Source organism: Mustela lutreola, chromosome 1 (assembly GCF_030435805.1).
Source record: "Mustela lutreola isolate mMusLut2 chromosome 1, mMusLut2.pri, whole genome shotgun sequence".
In the NCBI taxonomy this organism is placed as follows: domain Eukaryota; kingdom Metazoa; phylum Chordata; class Mammalia; order Carnivora; family Mustelidae; genus Mustela; species Mustela lutreola.
Window position 1 is genome coordinate 161,456,549 of NC_081290.1, and position 20,800 is coordinate 161,477,348.

General features: G+C 44.9%; 1 protein-coding gene across 3 annotated transcripts in view; it reads right to left on the minus strand.

Moving 5' to 3' along the window:
- The window catches only part of DOCK5 (dedicator of cytokinesis 5), a 212,618-nt gene that overhangs the window by 124,064 nt on the left and 67,754 nt on the right, over positions 1-20,800 (minus strand). For all 3 annotated transcript variants that reach the window (XM_059177750.1, XM_059177759.1, XM_059177769.1), the window contains exons 3-5: positions 7,244-7,284; positions 2,181-2,236; positions 241-337 (exon numbers count right to left, since the gene is read on the minus strand). In XM_059177750.1, coding sequence (XP_059033733.1) covers positions 241-337; positions 2,181-2,236; positions 7,244-7,284 — 194 coding nt within the window. The remainder of the gene's footprint in view (positions 1-240; positions 338-2,180; positions 2,237-7,243; positions 7,285-20,800) is intronic.

Here is a 20,800-nt window from a genome sequence, read left to right on the forward strand (position 1 = left end):
GAGCAGCAAAACACTGACAAATTCCTATTCCCCAGGACGCACGTTGAGGTTAAGAGCCTGTCCCGCTGTTTCTTCTGCCATCCTATGTCATCAGTGACTCTACTTCAGGACAGTGAGAATCTGCTGGTTATCAGCCACGTACGGTCCAGCTAACATGCACCCTGTACCATGCAGAGAGCTCATGTGTTGCTGAGGCCCAGCAGTGGAACAGACAGCTCCAAGACCCGCGGGAAAGCTCACCACATAGAGCTTGCGCCAGATGACCGCCCATTCTCGCAGCGTCGACGTGAGCTCCTGGACCAGCGGGAGCTCCCCAGGAATCACGGTCTCGTGCTGCCTATGGAGAACCAGAGAGATGCTCGTGTTACTCTGGGCTGACCATCCCTGCTTTTCTTGACAGGGGTCATATTCCCCACAGGGCAAAGACGGGCATGGGGTGGTCCAGCTGGAAAGACAACGAATCAGTTGTGGGGAAATTTGTTGAGCGGACCTTATTACACCTAAGTGTCTGAGAAAAGAAGGGGCTTACTGATCCAGCTCTCAAAATAAACCACTTCTGGGAGGGAACAAAGGCATCAGCCCAGCCGGGACCATCCCAGTTGGTATCTCGACAGGAGCAATTGCTGAGCCTGGCTGGCTTCCATGACTCCCGGGATGGAGACCCAAACCCAGTCTTTTCGCTGCTTCTGCCAAGTGGCCCTTTCGTTAGGGAGGGTGGGTAGAAAAGTGTGCAATGCACGAGGGTCCTGAGGCTGGACATCTCACACAGGACCTGCTGGTGGGGACCGAGGCTCTGCCCTCTGACGGAATGGGGCTCGATTTTCTTCTCACCTGCTGCCTCACTGCACTGAAAACGTGTCTCTACCATACTCCTCATGGGCTCACAGGAGACTCAGAACAAGGCAGGGCCGACATTTATTCCCATCAGTCCTCTGGTATTTTCATGATAAGCAAAAGGAGAGTGAGAGCAAGCAAACAAATGGGAAAGAGAGGTAGGACTGCCAGACTTAAATAAGACTACCGCATACCCAGTTAAGTCTGCATTTCAGATGGCTTGAAACAACTTCTTTGTTTTGAAATAACTTCTCAGTGGAAGTTTGACTCATGAAATACCTGGGACATACTAACCACAAACAATTACTTGTTGTTATCTGGATTTCAAATGTAGCTGAGCACCCTGCCTTCTTCTCTGACAACCCTAGTTAGTGGGCATATGCCTCCCTACATGCCCTTCTGCCAACATGGCTGCCGCTAGTGACGGCGGAGGCTGCCTGGGAAATGGCCCGCTGGAAAGAAGCTTCTCCAGGTGGCCAGGACACCTGGTTTCCAGTCTTGGTTCTGCCACTGAAGAGCTGGGGGAATCTGGGCCTGTCCCCACCCCTCATCTAGAAAATGCAGGTGTAGAACTTACAGCTGAAAATGTTCTTTTGCCGCTTTGAGTCTGCATGACTCTGATCCATTCTCCTCTCTAGCAACCCTGGCATTCCAGTCCTGCTCTGGGCTCTCCTTCCCTCCTCTGTCCCTGGGGCTCACCAACCTAGCGGCCTCTCTCTCCCACCTCAGGCTGAGTGTCTTACTCCTCCTCAGGCTCCACAGAGGCAGTCACTGTCTGGGACAGCCGGTAAGGTGGATGAGAAATTAGAATATCCAAAACATAGTGGATTTCATCTGCAGAGCATGTTCACACACATCATTTCATCATTCCACATTAAGCTCACGACCAGTGCATGGCCAGATTTATGTCCTCCAGTTTGTATGGGCAAAAAGCCCAAGGGGCAATAAGGCTAATGGACTTGTCTAAGCTCCAGAGCTGATCACTGCCGGAGGCAGCTTGCTCCTCTCTCTCCCATGGTTGCCAAACTGGGGGCCCTTGGAAATCCTAGCAGCAAAAGGGTGCCCAAAGTTTGTGTGTGTGTGCACACTCAGTGAGCACAGGGCAGGAGGGAGGCAGGGGGTCTCCGTTCGTTCGTTCACTGCCTGGCTTTACTATCCTGGGGAAGGATGCCAGAGAGGAACCATTATGAAAGAAGGAATCATCTTGGGAATAAAGCTCGTATTCAATTTCTCTCCTTGTGAGAAGGGCACTGACGAGATGAGAGCAGAAACGCACACGAGAAACTCTTTAATGATCATTTCACACGTCCACCACTTTTAGGGGTCTTCCCGGGACGGGAACTTACCCTCGGTCTTCCACGGTTGCCTCCTTCAAATGGATGTACGTTTCAGGGAAGATCCCCTACAGAGAGAAGAACGTCAGTTATATGGCCGCAAAAACCTCAGGGTAAGGAGCACACATGGCACCAGGAACGAGTGAGCAGACAGGATACTTGGGCCGTCACCAGAGTGTGCGGTCAGGTTCGAGGGCCCGACCACACTGACTGCGCCTCCCTGAAAGCATGGCTAGAAAGACAGAAATTAAGATCCGGGTTCACAGAGCACGGAAGAAGTGCTTCGGAAGGGGGCGAACATGTCCTGACCAACTCAGGGCTGCAGTACCCTAAGGGGCTTGACAGCCAGCAACTAGAACCATCCAGATCCTAATGCCATGAACTGCTGCCTTGAAAGGGTTTCTCATAATTAGTGACCCGAAGGGCTGTGTACTTAGTGGCCCATGAAATTATAGTGATTTTCCGAAACAATCCCTTCTCACCGCTTTCACTTGAGCCAAATGCGCCCGAAATCGATTAGTACTAGTTATCTGGTTATTTTTAGCACTTCCCAGTCTCAAATTGCTTCCCAGTCTATGTTCTTAAGTGGCCAATCTACATCACTGTTGCGATGTTGCTTGTGGGGAAACTAAGGCCCATACGGGCCTAAGAGAAAGCCTGGAAACTGGTCAGTAGACACTGAAGAAGTGAAGATCAGATCACAGAAAGCAAGTCATGGATCTGAGTTTTCCTGATGCCAATGGCTTCTGGTGTTTCCCTGTGTGATACGCTCACGGATAAATGGAGGCAACGCCATGGGGAAAAGGCACTGCTGTTCTTTGTTTTAGGGTACTCTGCAGGCCAGACCAGCAGAGGGAGGAGAAGAGCCTATTTACCGGGTACCACTGGTTTGACTGCTCCTAGCCCTGCACCTGCGGAGGTCAGTGAGACCCTGTGCGCATTCTCTGTTGGGGGACTGACCACAAAGGTGGGAAAGGAAGATCTTCCTACATGGGGGCTGAGTCAAAGATGTGTGTGTACGCAGTGATCCTTAATCCGTCCAGAGACAGAAAACTAGTTCACTTCTACTGGCGTCAGTCTTGTGTCCGGCTTCATGTGCTCTATTTATCTCAAACTCTTCTTTCTCCATCTTAGCCCTTTGCCAATAAAACAGGAAACAGAAAGAAAATCTGAGACTGAGCTGCTCCCAACCTTGGTGATGACAGGGTAGATCTTGTCACTGCCTGAGTTGAAAGCAAAATGACTGTCCTTTCCAGCCAGGCAGAAAGAACCTCTCCCCCCCAAAAAAGTACATTACCTTCCCCTCTTCACTTTGAGAAAGGGGTATGCATGCGGTGTGTAAATCAGAAAGTACTATGCTGATCTGTTACTGATAAGACCCAGAACACACAGAGAGACAAGATGACACTGACCTTTTTCATTACAGGGGCAGGATTCAAAGTGATTTTGGAAAACTGATCAAACAGTTAAACAAAAATTCAAATGTAGGTATAATTCCTGTGGGGCCTAATTTCTGATGTTCTGAAGCTCCAGATCTGTGCTTAGGGTGTCTAAGGAACTTTGGATGTTTCTTCTGTCCATCTGGAGGTAAATGTCTTGTTGACTGCCATCTTGGTAGAGAACCAGACTTGATCGTCCAGAACTCACCTTGAGGATATGATGCTAAGTGAAGTAATCCAGACACAAAAGGACAAATACTGTTATGATTCCACTTGTAGGAGAGATCTAGAGTGGTTAAATCCATAGAGACAGAAAGTAGAATGGGCATGGCCAGGGATGGGCTTGGGAAGGAATGGGGAGTGGACACTTGGTAAATAATGAGCCACTTAAAGCAGTAGCTCTAATTAGAAGCCACACTTGGAGGTTAAAATAAGAGGTAACACTGCTTATCCCAGGGAATATCCTTGCAGAAAACTTTTCTCATCAAGAAGGTAAAGGACGAATTAAAATTTTTGTGCCTTTGTAATCTGATTACTAGTCTCTCAATAATTAGGAGAAATCCAAGATAGAAGCATTTGAAATATAAAGGTCTTATGCTGTAACACCCAAGCAGATAATTTATACTGAATGTACAGACATGAGGACTTTCATCTTAAGAGAGTATTTATTTTGTTCCATTACCTCCCTGTTACTTGCAGGCCCCATCCCTCCATGACAACATATGTCCACTTACATCCATTTAACTGCTCTAGTAAATCTGAGCCTTGGAGAAGTTTTCTTTCCTTCTTTCCATCTGACACACAGAAAGGCAGGAAAAACCTGGGGGATAGATTACTAATTTATAGCTTATCTCAATTTTGATTCTCCTTTCTCAATGCAACCTACTCACTCGAGCAAAAAAAAATATCTAACCACTTTCTAGATATTGCCCTTATCCACACTTCCACAATCCTGCCAGAATCAATAATCAGTTTCTGCAAAGCTCTGGGCTTCTCCAATTCGTAAAACCACTAGCGCATTTTATCACCACTCTAAATGGTGAGGTCTGATGATAACTGACACCAAAAATTTCCATTAAAATAACAGGCCTTTCAAATAGCTCCTCCCCCAAAGACCGGCAAATGCAGGAAAAAACAGCATTAGGAGAGGATTTCAAACAGGCTGGATCTCTTAATGAAAGGGTGTCAAAGCTGAACATAATTCATGATGACTGAATCTAAATTCCCTTGATGCTTCCTGCTACTCTCCACCAGAAGATATTTCAACTTAAAAATCAACAAGTAAAAGCAACATCCTTGTTAGTACTATCATTTCATTGAATTACAAAGTTGAATTATCAAGAACTAAAAGAAGTTCTTCCTGAAATAATTCTTCTTAAGGGTGAGATTTCAAGTTTAAGTAAGGGTTTTAAAGAAATGAAAACAAAACTAAAACAAACTCAGGGAGCATGCTATTTCCTTTTCAAAGCCAACAACAAGGGTGTGAGCTAGATAGATTCTGATCTATTAGGACATCACAGGATGCCTTAGAAACCGAGGTCTATATGCGAAAAGAATCCTTACATACCGTAGCTCTCTGAAATGGAAAAGTGTGGCCAGGGACCTTGTTTCAACATGATTCACAATCACCAGTTAAAAATCAAAGAATTGTGTTTGTTCTTTAAGTTCATGTGATCTTACCTGAGAATGGGGTTTTGTTCATTTTTTTAAGTTGACTTTTTTTTTTTTTTTTTAGCAGACTGGGAAATGGAATAAGTCTTCTTGCTCTTTAATAAATTCAGAACTTCTGGGGCGCCTGGGTGGCTCAGTGGGTTGAGCCTCTGCCTTCGGCTCAGGTCATGATCCCAGGGTCCTGGGATGGAGCCCCTCATGGGGCTCTCTGCTCAGTGGGGAGCCTGCTTCCACCTCTCTCTCTGCCTGCCTCTCTGCCTACTTGTGATCTCTGTCTGTCAAATAAATAAATAAAATATTTAAAAAAGAATTCAGAACTTCTAAATGGTTAGCTCCAATCATGCTTCGAAATAACTTATCATTTCTATAATTATGAGTAAATAAACAAAGATAGGGCTAACCAGGAGTATCTATAAACCACAGACAAGGATCCTAAAATAAAGAAAGCCTTTTATCTCACTACGCTCTTATTCATGCCAGGATGTCCTTGTCCTCGGTCACTATTTGAAGGTCTGGAGAAATTGAAGTTACCAAGAGATCAAATCAAAGTAGTTAAGTTGGAAATGAAAACAGGTGGGAAAATGTAGGAATTGAACCGTGGGTAGAAAAATTCAGCATTAAGATTTGGGGAGGGATAAAAGACCAAACTGTGGGAGTTGATACTCACGTGACAAGCAAACACTCCTTTATTTTGGTAGATTTTCAAATTGTCAATGTTAACAAACTGCATGTGTGGACATGTAAATGTGCAAAATAGTGACTCCAGATCCAAATATATAGAAAACTTGATCCAAACAATGCTGATTTCTAATGACTACAACCTTGTAGAAAGGGGTTTCTCTGGGCCCTGAGCTCTTTCAAGAGTTGTGTGCTCAGATTACTTGTATCTCATGCCATGCTTGAAAAACAAGAACTGTGGGTTTTGGTGTGTATGTGTGTGTGTGTGTGTGTGTGTCTGTGTTTCTCTCACTTCTTGATAAATTCTAATATGTTTCTCTTACCCCTCTCCTAATTAGCTATTCTGCATGTGAACGAACTGTGAAAAGTGATGGTCCTATCAACCCCATTTCTCTTTCAAAACAAAGTGCTGACAGGCCTCGCTGCCCCAGAATGCAGCGTCAAAGGAAAAGGCCTGACCTGACCTAAAATTAACTGAGGGGGTATTAACGTAACTAACAGATTTTCTTTAACTTGATGATGAGTAGTTTTGGCATGGGGTGGAAGAACCTGCTAGGGTCAGTTAGTTTTCAAACTCTCTGCCCATGACAAGATACATTTTCATGGCAACCGAGTCCTTAACTATGCATAAAATGTAATTTTAAATACATTAAAAAATACCCACCTCACACAAAAGTTTCATGGACAGTATTTTTCACGGCATTCCATTTTCTACTTTCTTTTCTACTTTTCGGAGTTTCAATTTTTGGAAGATGGTGATTAATAATCCCTGATGGTGATTTCATGATGTATTATTACTGGGATTGGCTGTGAGGTTCAGTTTCAAAACTACTACTCTGGCTTATCACTTTATAACAAAGGATGGACTCAAGTAGAAATGGGGAGATGCTTTAGTTCTGGGATGTTGGCACTGGGGAGCTAAAGAACCAAGCAGCAGCATGGGTTCCCCTAAAGGAGAGCCAACAAGAACACCCTTTCGCGTTATAGCCCTGCTGAGCTCCAGGGGCAGGGAGCGGCAAGCCTGCAAGTGCTTCGAGTGCCCTACCTGGGGAGTGAATTCAACTCTGGCCTTACCCCTTAAGTTGGCTGGTGGGAAAAGGGGTCCACGGGACTTGTGCGATTTTACACACATTGAGGTCAGAGAATTTGTTGTCAGATCTAAACAACAGCCATCCCACAGAACACAAACTAGGTCTAGAGGCAGCAACGAGCAGAAAATGGGCCCAGGTAGCATAACACAAAGCTAGCAGGCAGATTCAAATTCAAAAAGTAAATGAGAAACCGTACCTTTTTAGATTTATTCTGGAGGGTATATCCTCTGTACCAACCTGCGGGGGAATAAGAAAACACAATCTTTTATGTTATCTGAGATAATATAAAGATAGGAGCAAAATGCATCCTCTTACTCTACTGGAATGCTGGGATGGAATCCAAGAGGCAATTAGCAGACTAATTAGAATACGTATATTTTGGTTGAGTACACAATTGAAATCTAGATCTATTTTGGGGCTTAATTCTCCTCATAGGTAAAGGATTTAAAATTCACATAGAACCACGTTTCATCTCTGCTCCTCTGGAGAAAGGACAGAACAAACCAACCAACAAACTAGACAGAAGGCAGCTCAATCTCTTAATATTTTAATACCTTAGATATTTACTAAACGTTTTTGCATGAATGAAGGTCTTTCATCCATATATATATACATTCTACAAATCACCCTATACTATGAAAATAAATACTTTAAAATAATTTATAGTCTCTCTCTTATCTAAATTCTCAGGTAAGGAACCACTCTTCTGGAAGAATTTTAAACTGGAATGGCAAATCTTATAAAATATTTGCACCTAAAAGAGTTGAAATAAACAAATAATAAAAGAATATTTAGAACAATTCTTGGCAATGCTATTCACATCCCTGACAATAAAAAAAATTTTGTTGGCTTGATGAGGCTTTAAAAAAAGCCTTCAACTTCCACAGGCACCTGGGTGGCTCAGACGCTTGAGCAACTGCCTTTGGCCCAGGTCATGGTCCCGGGGTCCTGGGATTGAGTCCCACATCAGGCTCCCTGCTCAAGCAGGGGGCCTGCTTCTACTTCTGCCTCCCTTTCTATCTCTCATGAATAAATGAATAAAATCTTAAAAAAAAAAAAAAAAAAGCCTTCAATTTCTTTTTTTTTTTTTTAAAGCCTTCAATTTCTTTATAAAAATTTCAATAAATACACATACACCTATGGATGCTTTTCCACCCTTTATCTGGTAAAGGGAGTATACAATTTAATCAATCCATAAACAGATAACTTATATTAAACATTTATTGATCACCTACTAGAAACTTCAGGCATCTGCCAATAAGGTTCTAGAACCGTCTTGTAATTTGTTCTACATGAAATCATCCAGAAAAGAGACACATAACCTATTCTGGATATGTTACAAGAAGAAAGTTGAATGTACCTTGAACAAAAATTTAAGAACACTTTCACAGGGGCGCCTGGGTGGCCCAGAGGGTTAAGCCTATGCCTTCGGCTCAGGTCATGAACTAGGAGTCCTGGGATCCAACCCCCCCCCCCCAAAATCAGGCTCTCTGCTCAGCAGGGAGCCTGCTTCCTCCTCTCTCTGCCTGCCTGTGATCTCTCTCAATAAATCTCTCTCAAATAAATAAATAAAATCTTAAAAAAAAAAAGAATACTTTCACAAATTTTTAAACTGTCAGTATTCAAAATTTAAAGAATTTTGCTATTTCCTTTTTCTTTTTTTAAATATCAGGAAAAGAATAGGATACTATGCTGTAAAATCATTGCAAGTTTTTATCAAGGCCCACGGTTGAGAAAAAGGTATTTGAACAGGAAACATTACTCCCAATTTCAGAGGCCAAAGTGCAGGAGAGTGTCAGGTGTAAGAAGAATACCAAGCCAGACATGGCTGGCAAGTTCAGCTGCCCCAGGAAGAGCCTTTGCAGGAATGACTGGCTTCAGGCTCCTCCTGGGGTGGAGGAGGGTCAGGCAAGCTGAGAAACAATGGTCTTTTCCAAGCAGTTTCCAACTCCCTGTGTCCTACAAAACCAAGATGTAACAGTTTGGACTTTGCTCCACTGTCAGAGAAAAAGTCTCTGTACTTGCATAAACAGTATTTTTGCACAGCCATTCATCACAGAATTATGCTTCCGAAACCTGTCATTTTTGAAAAAAAAAAAAAATTTTTTTTTCTTTACCTCCTAAGTCTCCTCTAGAATTGTGGTTTGTGTAAAACCCATATCTAAAGGCATAAAATTACCACACTGAATCTCTAAAACGTTCATCTTGCTTGGCATTAGGTACTAGCAGAAGAGTATCTATCTCTGGAGTTTCAGTCATATACTCTTGGGACCCCATAAATTCGACTGCTAATAACTGCAAGGAATTTGAGAAAGAACACGGGTTCCAACTGATCCCAATATTTAAAACAGGATCATTATAGTTAAATATGGTATGCTTTTAAGGCTTCCAAATGCATCACGATACAAAGAGACAGCGAAGGCTCTATCAAACAAGCAACTACAATCAGTAAGTAGTGTGAGCTGGGGGGAATCTCGGCTGCTTTTTAAAATTAGTACATTATTTGAAATAAAGAGAACAGTGGGGGATGGTGAGTGCAGAGGGCCAGTCTTGCCTGGATTTAGGTGAAACGTCAGTCTCAAGGAGTGAGTTTTAAGACCACAGATTCACAGAACAGATTGGTGGTTGCCAGAGGCAGGGGGTGGAGGTGAGGGCAAAATGGGGGAAAGGGAGCAAAAGGTACAAACTTCTAGTTATAAAATAATGACGTCACGAGGATGTCATGTACACCATGGCAACCACAGATAATAATCCTGTTGCATATATTTGAAAGTTGCTAAGAGAGTAATTCTTAAAACTGCTCATTACAAGGAAAAAGAATTTTGTAACTGTGTAAGCTAATGTATGTTAACTAGCCTTATTGTGATGAACATTTTGGAATAAACACAAATATCCAATCACTGGGGCGCCTGGGTGGCCCAATCCATTGGTTAAGCATCTGTTTTCAGCTCAGGTCAAGATCTCAGGACCCTGAGATCCAGCCCTCCCACCCCCACCCCAAATGCAAATATTCAAGGGCATTCAGACCTCCGGTTTAAGCAAATGGATGGCCAGAAATAACTCTTCCAGGATAGGAAGACTGAAAAAAGGAAAGCACTGGGGGATGGAAGACAGAATCCAGAGCTGTGTCTTGGCCCATCTCCTCCCCTTCCTGAACAACTGAGCCCTGATCCGTTAGGTGGGACACGGCAACTAAGGCATTTGCAAAGGTGGTGGGGAGGGCATCCACACAGGGGGCCAGACTGGCATGGTGTGTCAGAGCCAGGCAGAACAAGATGGGCATCCATGGGAGATGGGGGGGTCCACAGGAAAAGGGTGATGAGAAGGGCATCCACAACCACGACCTGGGGGTGGGGGACGGTGGGATGACCGGAGCTGTCAGAGAGAGAACAGGCTGAGGAGGGTGTCCATGTGGGAGGAGGTGTGGTCATGAAGACAGAGACTGGTTACATGCTGAGGACCTGATGAAATAAGTAAATATTATTATCCTGGAAGCCAGGTTTCTTACTGTCACAGGACAGAGTTTTTTTTTTTTTTCTTTTAAAGATTTTATTTGTTTATTTGACAGACAGAGATCACAGTAGACAGAGAGGCAGCAGAGAGGGGGAAGCAGGCTCCCTGCTGAGCAGAGAGCCCGATGCGGGACTCGATCCCAGGACCCTGAGACCATGACCCGAGCCGAAGGCAGCAGCTTAACCCACTGAGCCACTCAGGCGCCCCACAGGACAGAGTTTTAAGAAAGGGAAAGATGCTGGACTGGACTTGAAGGTCCCCATGTGCACACATGACTCCTTAAACAGGCAGACTGGTCAAAATGAATCATGTGTTAACCCATACTTATACACACATGCACATTATCCTTGGCTCTGCTGATACCTACTGGTTTTTATTGTTTTTGACCCTGAGACAGATGATGATGGAGAGAGCTCAGAAAAGCAGCTATGCAAGTGTCCGGAGAGTGACCAGTCCCAGATGGAACAGGAGGGCAGAGGACTCCACGAAGAAGAAATCCAAGAAAGCAAGTGGAACTGTGAAATTACCTCCTTTGTCTGAACATATGAGAAGGAGGTAAACACTTCTATTAGAAAATCTGGACATGAAAAAGAAGTAAGTCCACAGAGAATGAAGAAAAGAAGAATTAACACCTCTAGAAAAACATTATTCAAGACAGAAAATAGAATGAAGGTACGTTCCGGGGCGCCTGGGTGGCTCAGTGGGTTAAGCAGCTGCCTTCGGCTCAGGTCATGATCTCAGGGTCCTGAGATCGAGTCCCGCATCAGGCTTTCTGCTCAGCAGGGAGCCTGCTTCCCCCTCTCTCTCTGCCTGCCTCTCTGTCTACTGTGATCTCTGTCTGTCAAATAAACAAATAAAATCTTTAAAAAAAAAAAAAAAAGAATGAAGGTAGGTTCCACAGCATCTGCTGCTTCTACTACATAGACTCAGTAATCTAAATAATATTCTAAAAAATAATAATGTATTTATAGTGGGAGGTCTCTACCAGATACAGCTAGGTATATCTGTGGCTGGTCAGAATTATAAGAGCGCTAAATCCTTACCTTTCCTAAGAAGCAGTTAATAAATGAAAACGGAAATATCAAGTAATAGAAGCACGATTTTTTTTTTTTTTAAGATTTTATTTATTGGAGAGAGAGTGCATGAGAGGGGCGAGGGGCAGAGGGAGAAGCCGACTCCCTGCTGAGCAGAGGGCCCGATGTGGGACTTGATCCTGGGACTCCAGGATCATGACCTGAGCTGAAAGCAGTTGCTTAACCAACTGAGTCACCCAGGTGCCCTAGAAATGAAAAAGCATGTACCACAACAATGATATGCATATAATGATAACTCTGAAAATTAAGGCAAAAAATATAGCTAATAAGTCCTGGTAAGCCAGGACCAGAAAAGCCAAAATTATAGGGAAAGAAAACAGATCAAGGCTGAGGTTGGTGTGAGGTTGATACAGGGGACAGGGGAAAATCTGGGGCTTTTGACAAAATCATTCTCTACCTTGTGGTGGCATTTCATGATTGCGTGCGTTAGTCAAAATCTGTATGCTAAATAGGGTGAATTCATCTCAATGTAAGTAATATTTGTTTCTGGATGAGATATACTCTACAACCACTTGAATGGCTAAAGGTAAAAAGACGGACTCTGCCAAGAGGTGGTGCGGACACGGGCAATTAGAATTCTCTCACATTGCTGGTAGTTTCACATAAGATCAAACATACATGCACCATATGTTAACTAGCAAAATTTAAATTAAAAAGCAAAACAAAACCACCACAAGAATATACATATGACCTATGACCTAGCAATACCCCATTTCTAAGTATGCACCCAAGATCTATAAAAACTAGGCACCTCGGTGGACCAGTTGGTTAAGCATCTGCCTTTGGCTCAAGTCATGATCCCAGGATCCTGGGACTGAGCCCCATATCAGGTTCTCTGCTCAGCAGGAAGTTTGCTTCTCCTCCTCTCTCTGATCCTCCACTATGCTTGGTTTTTCTCTCTTGCTCTAATAAAAAAATAAAAAATAAAGATCTGGGGCAAGTGGGTGGCTCAGTCGTTAAGCATCTGCCTTCAGCTCAAGTCATAATCCCAGAACCCACCTTGAGCCCGCATCATAGGGCTCTCTGCTCAGTGGGGACCCTGCTTCTCCCTCACTTGCTGTTGAACTCTGTTGCTATCTCTGTCTCTCTCTAATAAATAAATAAATAATGGGGGGGGGGGATCAGTAAAAACATACATCCGTAAAAATACGTTACAAGATTGTGTATCGAGGGATGCCTGGGTGGCTCAGTTGGCTGGACGACTGCCTTCGGCTCAGATCATGATCCAGGAGTCCCGGGATTGAGTCCTGCATCGGGCTCCCAGCTCCATGGGGAGTCTGCTTCTCTCTCTGACCTTCTTGCTCATGCTCTCTCTCACTGTCTCTCTCTCTCAAATAAATAAATAAAATCTTTAAACAAACAAACAAACAAACAAGATTGTGTATCGAAGCTTTCTTATTAATAGCCAAAAACTGGAACCCATCAAAATGTCCATCAACAGGAGTATCAACAAACGGTGGTATATTCACATACTAGGGTATTACTCAGTGATGAAAAGGAATGAACTACAGTCATAAGCAACATCATTGATGATCCTAAAAAACATCACGTGAATGAAACAATCCAAACACAACAGACATGCATAATTTCATTTATATAAAGTTGAAAAGCAGGAAAACCAATGCATGGTGACCTTCCTTGGAGCAGTAGTTGCTTTTGGGGGTGAGAACTGTGTAGAAGAATGCAGTGGGTAGCTTCTTGGGGCAAGGGAAATGTTCTGTATCTCGACTGGAGTATTAGGCACAGGGGGGGCATTCATTTGTCAAAATTCAGTGAACTGAATACCTAAGATAAGAGTATTTTTTCACAACTCTGAAAAGCCAAATGAAATTTCATACGATCATATAAGTATTACAAAGTAAGCCCTTCAAGGTGATACAGAATCCCATGATCATGACATTGCTCAAATATTACTAAATATTTTTGCCTGAAACTGCCTCTGAAACCAGCGTGAGCTGTGTGTGAAAAATCACAGGACCATTTCTCCTTCATTTTTACTTTTTACTCTGCCTCCTTAAGACATTATCCCTCGCTAATCTGAAGGAGTTTTGCTATTTCCAAAAGATCAATCACAGTTTGGAGATTCATTGATTCATTCAACAGAAAGATGCCAAGCAAGCAAGACATACAGTGTCTCCATCCTTCCAAGTCTTGCTTTATCGCGGGAAGAAAAAAACCACGTACCTGTAAACACCCAGCAAATAAACAGAGTAACTGCCAGTGGGGCTAAAAGGTATTAAGGAAGGAGAGGACGGCGGGCGAGGGATGGGTGGGGGTGGCTCCTTCAGAGCGTGTGGTTAGAGACTGTCTTGGAGGAGCTACTGGAGCCAGGGATTTACATCACTAATGTGGTCATTCATTTATTATAGATAAAAACACTCACCGCACACCAGCGGGCCAGACCCTGTCTTCAAGAAGGAAGGAAACAGAGCTATAAACAAATAATTGAATACAAAGAGCTTCTAAGAGGCAGACTTGAAGACACTGGCGCACAAAGGGAGAATTATGAATGTGCTAAAGACTCCGAAGGCAATTACTGAGGGGGACTCAAGAGTTTCTGAACCATGAAAGCATTATTTAGACGTGTAAGTCACAGAGAGTTTCGGAAAAGCTCTCCTCGTTTCACAGTCCCACAAGAAATTAGTCCCACCCCCAGAACAATAAATCGTTCCTGTGTTGAAAAATATACATAAAATATACTATTTTTTAAAGACTTTATTTATTTCACAGACAGAGATCACAAGCAGGCAGAAAGGCAGGCAGAGAGAGAGGAGGAAGCAGGCTCCCTGCTGAGCAGAGAGCCTGATGCGGGGCTTGATCCCAGGACTCTGGGATCATGATCTGAGCCCAAGGCAGAGGCTTTAACCCTCTCAGCCACCTAGGCGCCCCTATTTTAACCATTGTTAAGTGTTCAGTTCAGTGGCACTAAGTACATTCACAACATTGTGATACTGTTGACCTGCCAGGAGTTAAAGGCAAGAAACAGAGAGGGAGCCACTGGTTACGTGCACCACAGGGTGAGGGAGGGGAAGGGCCGAGAAGAGCCATAGAGGAAGAGCAGGTGCTAGATCCTGTTGTTTTCCTGTAAGTGTCACTGGTCTGATAGTAAATTAGGCTAAGGTCAAAGGTCCATCCCCTGTGGGTCAGGAAACCCTGTCAGGTTCCTCTGGCTGGTTCCCATGGCCAAAGCCTACCCTCCCATCCCCAAGTGAATGTCCCTCAAAAAGTTGGCTCAGGGCCCACCAGGCAAGCTGGTGAGCAGAAACAGCTGGGTGCAAACTCCTCGGAGGACAGACAAACAGCTCAGGTGTTGGAACCTTGTTCTCCAACTACGGGATGCTCACAGTCCAAATGCACTGGGCATCTCGCTGGTGTTTCTAATTTTTTAATCTGAGTTCAGTTAATTAATATATCAGTCAGTGATTCATCAGTCGTATATAACACCCAGTGCTCATTACAATACATGCCCTCCTGAGTGCCTGGTCACCCAGTTACACGATCCCTCCACCCCCATCCCTCCAGCAACCCTCAGTTTGTTTCCTATGACTAAGAGTCTTATGGTTTTTCTCCCTCTCCGGTTTCATCTTGTTTAATTTTTCCCTCCTTTCCCCTATGCTCCTCTGTTGTTTCTTAAATTTCACATACTAGTGAAATCATATAATTGTCTTTGATCAATTTATTTCGCTGAGTCTAATACCCTCTAGTTCCATCCATGTTGCTGCAAATGGCAAGATTTCTTTTTTAATGGCTGAGTAATATTCCATTATTCCATTATGATTATATGCCCCATCTTCTTTATCCATTCATCTGCTGATGGACATCTGGGCTCTTTCCACAGTTTGGCTATTGTGGACATTGCTGCTATAACACTGGGGTGCAGGTTCCCCTTCAGATCACTACATTTGTACCTTTGGGGTAAACACCTAGTAGTGTAATCGCTGGGTCATAGGTGGCTCTATTTTTAACTTTTTGAGGAGCCTCCCGACTGTTTTCCAGAGTGGCTGTGCCAGCCTGCGTTCCCACCAGCCTCATCAGTGCTTCTGAAAGTAAGTTCAAAGGCAGAAAGGAAAAAGATGCAAAGATAGTAAAAGATGATTCTATTCTTTCATACCTTTTTGGGACACAAACCAGTCTTCCCAGTTAAACATCTGAGCTCAGTTTTGTGCCTTTATGATACAAAGATGGATGTCACAAGTGTGAGCTCCAAAGGAACTCAGACTCCCCCCCCCCCCCCAATCTAACACCCTTACTTAAGAAAGAGGAAACATAGCCAGGGAATTGGAAAGGTTGTGCAAAGTCAAACAGTGACTTACTATCAACGCTGGGAAGGCAAACACAGGGCTCTAGCGCCGGTTCATCACAATTTGCCTTCCACCACCTGCCTCCACAGCCATGCAGTGAATGAAATATTTGCCCAGTGCAAAGGCCTTGCCTCTCATGGGAAGGAAGCTTGGCCATGGAATCCAACCAATAGGAAACACCCATGCCAAGTACATGGAAAAAAAAGAGATGAGGTTTCCATCTTTCATTTTATTTCTTGAGGGAATACGAAAGGGGCCTGGAATACAGGAGGCAAGCCATAAAGTTTAAATGAGTTCATCAATGTGAAAGAGAACGTCCTGCCAGCTGGTGGTCACAGGCAGAACAGATCGTGCAAAGGCTGTATGATAAAACCCGCACCTCCAAAGCACGATCTGACAGCAGGGTCCCAGAGACCCCTCTCTCCCTCTGGGCTCCTGTGCCCAGTGGGCAGAGCTGGGTGGGACCTGAGCACCGGCCCAGAGGCCAGAATGTCCAGAGAAGAGGAGGGATCACTCCTTATGAAGAAGATTCATCTGAAAGGCAAGGGTCTGGCTCTGGGCTCTCCCGCTCCGTGGGACTCCCATCTCTTCAACTGTTCAAGTTATTAAGGTGTTTGTGGCTTCAATTTCCTTCCACAAAAACATTCTACTTTTCCCCTACGTCTTGTTACCTCATCACTCCACAGCTAAAAATGCTGAAGCTCTCCTGGTTGCCTACCAGAGACGGTAACAGCAGGACACCTCTCCTTTCAAGCAGCAAACACCTCCCGAGAGAGGCAGGAGGACCTGGTCCAGGGTGGGGGTAGGGGCAGTACAGTTGGCAGGACAGAGAGAGGACACATCCAAATGGCTACTGCGAAAGGAGGAAACATCTCTTGGCTTCACAGACACCCTGCAGCTCAGTGACACGGGGGAAATAAAATTTCCTCTAGTTTAATCAACATCATCACTCAGGTGTGCCAACTCCCACTGTATTAACTGGATGAGGCTTTTTTCTTCATCTTTTTTTTTTTTTTTAAAGATTTTATTTATTTATTTGACAGACAGAGACCACAAGTAAGCAGAGAGGCAGGCAGAGAGAGAGGAGGAAGCAGGCTCCCCGCCGAGCAGAGAGCCCGATGCGGGGCTCGATCCCAGGACGCTGGGATCATGACCCGAGCAGAAGGCAGAGGCTTTAACCCACTGAGCCACCCAGGCGCCCCTCTTCATCTTTTTTAAAGCAAGGTAATCCTGCCAGCAGTCAGGCGTCTTGCTATTGGCTCTAACTGCCCTCCTCTGTGACACATGTCTCTAGCTTATCCAACTAGTTCCAGAGAGCTGAAATGCCAGGACACAGCGTATAGTTTCACTGCAATTCACCATTAAGACTGGTTTTATCATCCAATTTGCAAGATGGACAAGAGAGGGATGCAGGTTTGTGAGTGAGGAATGAGTTCATCAGGCGAGAAATATTTCAGGGCCCATTTTTATAAAGATCTATGCTAGGCTCTATGGAGCCCCCAGCAATTTGAGAGTTTAAACCCCAACTCCTGATCCCAGAGAATTTCTAATCTGATCCCTGGTGGAACAGAGACACAAGTGAGGAAAGACAAACCTGCACAGCCAGTTACCCAGGATTTCTAGAACTGCAGGGCAGGCTGCTTTTCTCTGGCGACCGTCTAAGCCTCCTGAGGAGGACATGATGGTAAAGGGCATGCACACGGCAGCCTTACTTTCTGAAGGGAGAATGGAGGCCCTAGCAAGATACGAAACAGCCCATGCGGAAGCACTGGAAGCACACATGCCTTAGCCTGGAGCGCGCGTGACACGGATGGCGCTGGCCCCAGACTCCGTCAGTCTGGGCCACTTAGAAATCTGCTTTGTGTTCCTCCGTGGAATGCATCCTCAAAATGAAAGGGCAAAGCTGTACTTATGGACCCTGGTACTGAACCACTGGGTGCCACTCTGAGAACCCAGACAGAGGCAAGGAGATGCTGTCAGGGGTGTGACAACATCAACAGTGGCAGAAACACAGGTGGAGACCCAGTGGTGGTAACGACAGCACAAGGCCAAGTAGCGAAGGATCCACAGCAAGGGCATGAACGTGAATCACATGGGACCTCCCGAGACTGTGGGAGCCACAGATCGCTGGGTTCAATGCCAATGCGTTCTGGACTAACACAGGCAGGAAGGCACCATCAGGGACACCAGCTGGGCACTTGCTGCCACAAACATGGGGGAAGGAGACTGCTTCAAGTTGTGGCTATCAGAGACCCTGCCAGAGACCTCTCTGCTCACTTTTCCTTCTCTGACCTGCCTGTCACACCTAAGGGAGCTGGACACACAGTAGCCCAGCCCCTCAGTAATTTTGATCTGGAGTGTGAGGGCTCAGGGGAGGGGGCCCATATATCCGGGTGGGGGATATTCCTCTCCAGGGTGCTCTGCTCCCCTGGAACAGATGTGCCTACCTGCTCAGAGAACACCAGCCCTTGAAAACAGGCGGGAGTAGGGGGAGAGATGAGGCACATGGATCCTGGGGGTGCAGGGGGCACAAGAACACAGTGGGCTTAGAAAGCAGCGAGGAGACCCCCCGGCCAGATTAGCCAGCCAGTGTGGATGAGCCAGGGGTGGAGGGGGGGGAGGAAGTTCAGAAAGAGCTCACCCCAACACAGACACATTCGGGGTGGTGGGAAGCTTGTCTGACAGCTACTTCAAAAGCAAAGGAACCTCACCCTCTTTGGAACACTATAGGTTAGGTCCAAAATAGAGAAGCATCATTTCTTCAAAGGCCTTGAAATGTGGAAAGCAGATTCTACTTTGATTCCAAAGGACCATGGTGATAATCACAGCTCTACCATTTAACGGCTGGGTGAAGTTTTCAGGTTTCTGAACCTGATTTTCATGTTTACTAAAAGAGCATTGGGAACTCCGCTCTCCCATGATTGTAAGAGCTAAGATTCGGTACATGAAAGCCCTCAGCTCAGTGCCTGGCACACAGAGGAGAGTAAAATGCCAGACAGATTTGGAACTGAGGGTACCAGTGACATAATCCAGGGACTCTCTCCCACTTCGAGGGCCATCATCTGGTTCCTGGACTAATGATGGCAGACGGAAGTTCTCTTTTCTCTGCTTTGTAAGGAATGTGTCTGTGCTTCCTGGAAGAAGGAGAAAAACCTCCCTAAAATTATTCTCAAGTTACTGATGAACAAAGCCAAGTGTACACAAGGCAGCTGGGGTACCAGGCAAAGAAGGGGAAGCTTTACTCCAGACCCGTAGCACCTGATAAGACATATTCTATCTTCCAAGGTAAGTTCCCTGCCCCCAAGAAAACCATAGACAAGATGACTTTAAGGGAACCATACCAAGTAAAAGTAGAAGAAAAGAGCTTGGGGGACAGAAAAAGTATATGACAATGGCTAGAATAACTGAGAAAATAGTGCTGAGTAACTCAGGTCCTGAGCAGATTTTTGGCTGAATGCAGCCCAAAAAAAAAAAAGAACTCCAAAGTTACCCAAAGACTTGACATTCAGTGGGCAATGAATATGGCAGGAAGAACTAATTCAAACACCCACCCCCTTCCATTCCTTCAGTTCCAACTACAAGGACAGACTCTTCTGTCTATCCTGGTGAGTGCTAAGCAAGCGTTGGAGGTTAGGAATTTAGTGTCGATTACTCCTGGCCATTGAGAAGATGGACTGAAGTACTCAGTGCCGTCGTTGAAAAGCTCATATAGCTGTTGTCAAGGTTATGTGCACATGAATTTAATACTGCCCAGATGACAAATGCTGGACACAGACACGGAGAACGTAAGGGTGTGAAGAATAATCCATCTATGACAAGCATCCTTCCCTCTTGTCCCCGCCACAGCTCTGTGTAGCTGGTCACACAGGGAGGTGAGGCCAGAGAAAGAACCAAAGTTCTCTGCGCTTCTAAGACGCACTGGCAACATTTAGGTTTTTAGGCAGCATGCTCAGGCTTTCTACGATGCTTTGTATTGAATGATTTGCTTCCGCGGGCTGAATAAAATGCCCAAGTCCCCTTATATGCTTTTTGAGATCATAAATTGCTCTCACATTATGACGAGCAAAGTAGAGGCATACATTAATCTTCTCTCTCCAGATATAAGCAAGAGGAGAAAAACCCTATTCCTGTTTGCCCGCAATCGATCTTGAACTTCTCTCTAGGACTTTCTCCTTACACTAGTCCCTCACTGGGTCGTACCTAGCCCTATGATGGTTTGTTGCACCATGTTTCCCACTGGAGATAAGACACCTAAGGCATTTTTGATCAAAGTTCTACACCAAATAATGTGAATGGCCCCCACATTCAGAGGTCTGAAGGGAGCCCGAGTGGTTACGTATGCATGGGATAGAAGGAGCCAGCTCATAGCTTTGCCACCTCCTTGGCCCCTTGATCCCCCCAGGATCCTTTGGAGACCAAAACTTATGGGACACCAAAAGCTCATGAGAACATTCCTCCAGAGCATCCCCCAAAATGTCTTTACTCTCAGGCTGAGTTTGCCTCCTTAGATGTGTGCGCAGCCGTTCACATGGGCCAACTCCAAGTGCCAGTTCATGGCAAAGTAACTGAACAAAGGCACCAATCAGAAAAAAGGTTCTGACCCCAACCCTAGAAGATCCCATGTCTGCCTCATATACAAAGAACAGTCATTTTAAGATGGCATTTTAGAAGCATATCCAAACATATCTCAAAAGGAAGAATAAGAAAAGGCATTCTCCTTTCCGTAAGCTTAAATCTGTGAGAAGACTTCTTACCGGCTCTACTTTTTAATTAGCTTTTCTGTAAACACACTCCTGCTGCCACACTCCTCTTTTGAAAAATACATCTCGGGAACATATGTCCCCA